Source organism: Mercenaria mercenaria, chromosome 7 (assembly GCF_021730395.1).
Source record: "Mercenaria mercenaria strain notata chromosome 7, MADL_Memer_1, whole genome shotgun sequence".
NCBI classification, from domain to species: Eukaryota; Metazoa; Mollusca; class Bivalvia; order Venerida; family Veneridae; genus Mercenaria; species Mercenaria mercenaria.
This window is the reverse complement of record NC_069367.1, coordinates 85,444,938-85,453,471: the sequence shown is the minus strand read 5'-3', so window position 1 is coordinate 85,453,471 and position 8,534 is coordinate 85,444,938. Positions and strand designations below refer to the sequence as shown.

Here is an 8,534-nt window from a genome sequence, read left to right as displayed (position 1 = left end):
AAATGTAGATTCAGGTGACGGTAAAGCAGTTGATAGTTTTTCAGTTATTGATTCAAAATCAGCGTAAATTACAAAGGGTACGTCTAAGTCTTCACAGTGTTCTTTATATTGTTATTTTGAAATGTACAATGGATAACATTATTATCTTAATTACCAAAAATATTAAATGACATTTCATTCTGAATTTCTATTTAAGGTTTTTGATTTAATGTTACAGGAAATTGTATTCCTTTATAATTGAGTTTTTCTATATGCTTTTTATATTTTGAAAATCTTCCTTCTGAAATCCAATTACCAATCCTATTTATTATTTCATCAAAGGCTTGACGTAAAGTTTTTTTTAGCTGAGATTCTCTCATAATAATTAAAGGCTTTGAAAATAAGCTGATTTGTACATTATCTGTTTTACTAATTTTCGCAAAAGTTATTTTAAAACGACATTTATTTCTTATACCTTTAACAGTTTTAAGTTCAGATTTAAGTATATCAAAAGAGTCTTGTGGCAGTGTTGCATTTTCCATTACTGCTCATGAACAGACTCAATCAAACCGAGTCTGCAATTTTCACTGTTTGCATTGTTCTCGGTGCTTCCGAGGGATCTACTTTCCAGATTTTTTTCTATAGTTAAATATTGTTGATTTTTTGGATCTTGTCTATATGTAAGTTTAATTTCAAATTTCTTAATATATTGTTGTGAAGATCTCTCAATTTCTCAAACAACCATCTATATTATATCTAGTGAAAATCGTTAAGCAAAAGTTAAAAAAAATGTTCAAAAAGAAATAAAATATTTAAATTTATACTTTCTCCCATTTGCACTTTTTCCAATTTTACTCGGTTTTTCTCTTCACAGCACATTTTTATTAGATAATAATATTAAGATCTTGAGATGCTGTGTAAATACTTGCATACGTTTTTCATCATTAGTATCACAATCGGTTGCAATAGCATTTTTAGAATTGTTTTGATGACCATTTGGCCTGAGGCAATCACATAATCTTCCATTTTTTTCCTCTTCAGGTACTAAACAGCCACAATTCCATTCGAGTATATATATTTTCTTTTCAAAAAGATAGGAATCTATAACATTTTGCAATTGATCAGTCACATGTCTTATATTAATCTCTAACCATTTGATCAAGTCTTGAATTAATAACGTTTCTTCTTTTTAGTACTTTTTATATGAATTTCTATCATCATTCATTATTTCTCCTAAAGTGCTAGATAATTTTGGCACAATCATTCTATCTACCTTTCTATTAATCATTTATACAATGTACTTGTAGAAAAAAAAATCATTATAAAATGCACGTAAAATATAAATTTAGCAATCTAAATTTTACACAACTCTTCTTCTTTTTTTGTTTCTGTATCCGATAAGTTTAAATTCCTTCATATACGTTTCACGAGGCATTGGATAGTTTTTTTTTGCATTTCTAACAGTATTGTAAAAATATCTTGAATAATTTCATTTGGATCTGCTTGAATTAACTTTTTGTGGTGATGTAATATTAAAATAGTTTTCTTGTCTTCAATTTTCAGCTTATTAATAAATATAGTAATTACTGATGGAACAGCGCCAGCAAATGCCACCAATATAGTAGTAGCTGGAACAAGTGCTAATGCAGCCAAGCAACCAAAAATATCTGATGTAATTTGTAATCCTGTATTTACTCTTCCACAAAATGTATAACTTTTTCTATAAGCAGCAGCAAGTTTAGTCAAGTGGCCTGTTAATTGATCTATTATATCTATTGCATTTGAAATTAGATTTTTACTACTCATTTATATAATATATTTTTTAAATTTAAAGTTCTTCCAATTCACTAAAAGGAATCCTGCTGTTAACTTTTTCAATTTACCCTTTCCACTTTACTAATCCTTGTTTCTTTTTATGGTCTCGTCTAATATGTTTTCTTTTCTAAAAACATCTTGTTTAGTAGGTAAACCTTCTTGCTTATAAAACGAACCCTGAATTAGTTCATTATTCAAATCTTTTATAGTGTATGTTCTGGGATTTGTGTTATTAACTCCATAAATTATAAATATTTCCCCTGCCCAGTTTGGTGTATATCCTTTTTCAAACTGTCGTTTAAGTTTGCTTAAGCGAACTCGATCACTAATTTTAAATTGAGGTTTACTCTTTGGTATATTTAAATTACCGTATAAATTAAAGTAAACAGTACCTTTATCTTGAAGTTTTAATTGGCTTCCGTCGGTGTCATTTTAATACTGTTTTGTTTTGTTATATTTATCAACCATTTCCTGTAAATTGTCTTACTAAATAAGTGTGAGTATTATTTGCTGTAAAATGTTTCTACATTAGTCTTTTTAAATACTAAATCTTTCGATTACTACAGTTTTTCCTTCATTAAATGTATGATACGTGTTAATCTTATTTTTATTCAAAAATTATTCAAACTTTTTATTATCAAATTCTTTTCCTTCATCTACCCATAAATTTGTAAGTGTTCTACCTTTGGGCCGTGCGTGAAGCTCATCAGGAGCTGAAGCTCCATTTTTTTTTTTTTTTTTCAAATGCTTCAGTAACAGATTCTCTAGTTTTATTCTCTAATAGAATAACCCTGCATATTTGCTAAACACGTCAATAACGCTTAACAAGTACTTTACACCTTTATTATATTTTGAAAAAGCTTGCATATTGATTAAATCAGCAGACCAATTGTCATTAATATCACTATCTATCACTCTTCGCTTCAAAAAAGTTCGTTTAATTGGTCTATGTAATTTTTCTCCTAATTCATCACTCCATGTTATTTCGAGGATCTTCTTGAGGGAGCTTGCAGCTCCTAAAGGCTTAAGTCAATACTCTACCCATTTTTTTTTTTTTTTTTTTTTTTTTTTTTTTTACTTTTTCCGAGTCCAATTTTGTATCTCGTTTTAATTGCTGGTTTTACAATTAAATGTTTTGCATTTTTTTCTCCAAATGATTTTGATTGAGCGTTATTTAAGTTGGTAGGCATTTGCTTGTCACATGTACCTTTTTTTACACCACTGTCGTAGCAAAAGGCATGGTCCATACACACTGCGTCTAGTTCATTAAAAGTTTATACTGGTCCAATCCTGGAAATGTTAAACTATTCTTAGGTAATAAAGGTAACATTGCTTTATGAATATCTAAATTACCACCTGTACTTCTAATAAACTTTGATTTCATTCTTCCACAGGATGAACAGGTAGCCATTTTATTTTTCTCCCGTTTTTTTGCTGTAACATAATGAGGATTTATATTATCATTAAATTTTCTTTCTTTCAAACACCATATTCTATTCTGTACACTCATTTATATCATATGTATTTAAAACTTTTCTTTTTTAACTAGGTTCAAAGCTGTGTTTTCTTAACTTAGTGTAAGCTTCCAGCTCCCAGGGACTTACGTCCATCAAACCGAAGGGTTTTTTAATTGGTCAGTTTGGGCTAAGGGCAAGGGGTCAAAATGAGGTCAAAGTGGCTTAGAAGCGGTATTAATATTACTACTTCTGTGTGTTCCCTTTTTATTTAAATTGTACACATGATTGTTTTTCAAAAATCGAGATGAGCCGCTACTTAAAGCTGATGGGAACCCCTCCACAATTCTTAACATTTGACCTGAGTAAGGCGAACAAATTCAACTACATGTTGTTGTACTAATTTGTGTAAGTATGGCTGGAAGAGGAACACATACATTTATTTATTTATGATTTCGTTTTCTGAAATAATTCAAACACCTTAAAGGTGCATTCCATAGTTCAATTGAATTCGGTGAAGAAAAAAAGTTATTTTTGATTAAGGTGGTCAAATTATATAACTTTCAATCCTTACGCACTGATAAAGGTTATAATAAGTATACTTATTGATATATTTACGGAATTTGACTAACCGTCGTCGACGACACTTAGTGATTGTATGAATGACACAGTAGACCTCTAGAAAAATCAATTTTTTTCTGACCAAAATCTTAATGAGATTTGAAAGAAGGATTTACATAAATATAATATATCATTCTTGGATATCAGTCCACTTTCGATTTCACTATATCTTAAGTCCTCCATAGATAATAAGCTGTTACAAAGTAACGGAATGAAATTTAAACATGAAAACTGCAAATTGCCTAGTATGATACCATGATCTAACATTTTGTTATGCCTTATCGATGTGGGTTCGAGCATCACTTGGGGCGTTGAATTCTTCACGTGAGGAAGCCATCCAGCTGGCTTACGGAAGGTCGGTGGTTCTACCCAGATGCCCGCTCGTGATGAAATAATGCACGGAGGGGCACCTGGGGTCTTCCTCCACCATCAAAGCTGGAAAGTCGCCATATGACCTAAAATGTGTCGGTGCGACGTTAAACCCAAAACAAAACAAAAAAAAAAAACAAACATTTTGTTGAATGTTGAAAATGACTACAATATTATGGAAAGTAACTTTAAAATTCGTTACGACGGGCCATTTTGTGCGAATTGCAAAGAAAAACAAACGAAAGGAATCTAATCGACACACTGCGTTTTCAAAAGTTTGGGTTTATATTTTCATAATATTAATGTAAGTACTTTTGATTTATTTGCTTAGTAAATGATGACCATGTAATTTACATAAAAACAAGGAAGAATATTCAACAGGGAAAATAGAAAAAGTGGAAACTTCACAGGTCGCTCAACACAACAAAAATGAAAATGCTGCAGGCTCGGTTTGATTGAGCCTGTTCATGGACGGTAGTAGAAATGCATGCTACCGTCCACGCCCTCTAGCCCCGGGTTGAGCAGAACTCAACATTTATACATGCTAAAAGTACAAAAAGCAATTTAGAGACACCCTAAGCCACGTTCAAAAACGTGTCAGATTTCAAAGATAGAATACTTGAATTTTAACATAGAAACGGCTATGAACCAACTTAAAGTCACATATCTCTCGAGATTGTCAACTAATATGGAACCTTATGCATGAGTTATCATCCTGATAATAAAATATCTTGGTAGGCCTAGCAAAATGTTCATTAACAGACATTACAAGAGAATTTATATTAACAAACACAGATACTGGTATTGATCAGCACACACAATCTTTTTCACAGCGCATGCTAACATATCAGTATGAAAATTTATACGCCAGTCTAATCTGGTCGGAAACAAAGCAAGTGATACCAATATGAAAATAATACCGCGCCTTTTAACAGCTTTTGCTCTATTGTTGTTTTTTCGTATACATTATCAAAAAACTTATGATGGAATGCAAATTATGAAAGGTATGTAACATATTTTAAGAAACATAAATTATAATTTGCGAAAATGTCTTATTTTTTACAAATGAATGTGAAGACCTAAATCATGCAATATTTTGTTTTTAGATCTATACAGGAATAATCGAGATATTCCATATGTGGTTTTACATATGGAATTGTAAAACAAACCGAACAAATGAGCCCTGAACTACCTGGTTAAGACAACTGTATCACAAGCAAAACATTTGCAAGCTGTAAAAATAATTTAAGCCGATATGAGAATTTTAAGAAGGATGGCTGTTCAAGAAGAAATAGGAGATGTCTTGATTGCATTTAATTTAATCATATAACTGCCACTGAAAAAAATAAAGATGTAAGAGAGTAACAATTTGAATTGGTTATTTGCCTGTTGGTGAGTGGGAGGGGGTCTCAGATTACAATATTTCAGGCATTACTTCAATCCAATAACCCAATACCACTGAGTAGAATTACTTGCATTCTACAAGCCAGTTGGAGGTCTTCATTTCACCAATTTATAAAAACACAACTTTACTTGTAGCTATTTCAGCCATAAGAGTAAATATTTGACTTAGAAATATATTATTACTTAAGAAAGAATTCTTATGTACCGTTCATCAAGAAAATAAGAAATGACTTCTATCTCCCTTTCTCTCCCTTTTCCTTCTCGTAAGCCGCTCTCTTTCTCTCTCATTTACAAATGAATACACACAAATCACTACACTATTCAAGTACACAACAGATACCCACCACATATGCACACGTGAAGTTCACTACATCCCCTTTCTCATTTTGTCAACGTGTAAATGTTATGACGAACGTAATAAACGGATATCGTTAGCTTTCGGACACACCATTCCAGTGCGATGAAGCGTTTTTAAAAAGACTTGAGATAACACTACGGAAGCTTATTAGTGACAGAACTTTTGCAGGACTATCGTATGTTTCTATTTTTGTCTCTATTTAAAAGTGCTAGATCAAATGATAAATGAAATTGATTCAAAAGCTTATTTGTTACTTGTTCGTTTATGTAGTTTCTTGAATCATCTGCTTTGTTAACCCAACTTTAATTTGAGCATCTATTTGCCTAGGTAGTACTTATGCGTTCCATACTCATACTTTATTTAAACTTCTTTACCAAATAATGAACATTTAAATGTCTATTTTGTAAATTATGACATTTTTTGAAAACTTCCTCATGCAAGGAAAATGCGAAAAAGTGGTAAACAGTTCAGTGTTATATATAAGGAAACAAGTACGTGATCTGGCCATCCTTTCACTGCTGAAATCTTTGGCTACATTTGAATAACAATTAAAATCTTTATGAAAAGAATATTAACATAATATTGGATTTAATTAAACTCTGCTTAGTGATTTGTTTATTTCATAAAATAGTATTTCTTTTCAAATCGTTTTGTATATTTTTATTAATGTTCTTTCATGGATTAAATTATACTTTAAGGAATAACAATATATCATTTGGCAAAGCTACAAAACAAGACCTGTGTCGTAGTTCCAGAAACGCCTGGCTCATAATATATTAACGATGACAGAAACAATTTTTTCGAAAATGTGTAATTGGTAACGGTCAAAGTATTGTGCTGATATTTCATCTTCCTTTTTTTCAATTGCTAATCGATATTTTTAGACAAATATGCCATTGATTAAGATTAATTAGCAGGATTTAGTTTTTTTCCAAAACAAAAGATTAAGAGTGTGTTCAAATTTCACATTAAATGGAAATGCATATGTTTCCTTAATATCTCATTCCTAATATACCATATATATTTCTACATTAAACAAAGTGTAGTACAATTTGAGGTTTTTACCATCAGCAGTATTTCGAAAACTTACTGGCATTAGCACATCATTAAGAATTTAGGACGAACATAGACATATCTTTAATTTGAAATACATTACAATTCACTTGTTTAACTCATATTCAATGATTTTATGACAATATTTATCAATATTTTAACATTCATTTCATGACGACTAAATATCAAAATTATATCTACACTTAGGTTGTATTCGCCCGCTTAGCTAAGTAAGGAGAGCGCCAATCTACAAATCGCGGGGACGTGAGTTCGATCCTAGGGCAGGCCGTATGTATCCCTGACGATTTGATCAATACATTAGACATTTACCTCTGATTCCTGTCAGGAAGTTAGCAGTTACTTGCAGTTACTTGCGTAGAAAAGGTTTGTACTAGTACAGAATTAAGGAACACTGGTTAGGTTAATTGTTCGCCATTACATAACTGAAATAATGTTGAAAACGGCGTTAAACCCAAAACAAACAAAAACCAAATCAAACACAGATGAGCTAAGTAATAATGTTTACCTAGTATATGCTGTACCTTAAATTCTGTCATGTTGCATTTTCCGTGTGGGGAATCACATGATTATGAATGACGGTGTGCACGGAAAAATGGCCGCCATTTCTCTCGCTTCGGAACGAAAAACGACGTATTTTAAGTTAAAAAACGTTGTTTTAGATATTGTTACATAGCCTGCCATATGTCCCTTACTTTCCTTTTTTATTATCTTATTATTATTTACCAGATTTTTATTGCTCTATTTTCATCTATAAAATAAAAATCAAATCAAAAGCGCTGTACAAACTACATCAATGGTATGGAAATACAATACAACACAAAAAATATCACCAATAAATGTATTTAGCCTGAATAAGGTTTTACTCTACATTTTAATTCTACTAGATATTTTAAAGAAACAATTAACATTAGGAAATAAATTCCAGTGCAAAGTGAGTTTCAATTAACCTTGAAGAAAAAGTGTGTTTTCAATGATCGTTTGAAAGCATCCAAGCTTTTAGCGTCTCTAATGGTAGCCGGAAGAGCATTCCACAACTTCGGTGCAGCTGATGAAAAACTACGATCACCGTACCTTACAGTTTAGCTTTTTTTCGAACAACTAGTTGTTTTGAGTTGTTCTTGGATCTCAATTTCTTGCTGGCTGATAGAGTTCCAGCAAGTCTTTAACATAGATCGGTGATCGGTCAGGCAATGCTTTGTATGTATGAACTAGAATCTTAAAGTCAACTCTATGAGTAACTGGTATCCAATGCAGTTCTTTGAATATCGACGTAATGTGATCATAACGCAACATTCTCGTTATAATTCGAGCTGCAGTGTTCTGAAGACTTTGAAGTCTATTTAGCAAAACCTTCGGAACACCATACAAGAGCGCATTGTAATAATCAAGGCGTGAAGTGACGAGTGAATTTACTAGAGATTTTGTAGCATTTGTATTTATATATTTCCTGGTGTGGCCTA

At 31.6% G+C, this 8,534-nt stretch overlaps 1 protein-coding gene across 1 annotated transcript in view; it reads left to right on the top strand.

Annotated features, from left to right (window-relative positions):
* The first annotated feature begins 5,081 nt into the window (after nt 1-5,081).
* The window catches only part of LOC123543342 (carbohydrate sulfotransferase 1-like), a 60,364-nt gene continuing 56,911 nt past the window's right edge, over nt 5,082-8,534 (top strand). Inside the window, exon 1 of the mRNA XM_045329422.2 lies at nt 5,082-5,242. Within this exon, the coding sequence (XP_045185357.1) occupies nt 5,146-5,242 (97 nt within the window). The 5' untranslated portion in view covers nt 5,082-5,145. The remainder of the gene's footprint in view (nt 5,243-8,534) is intronic.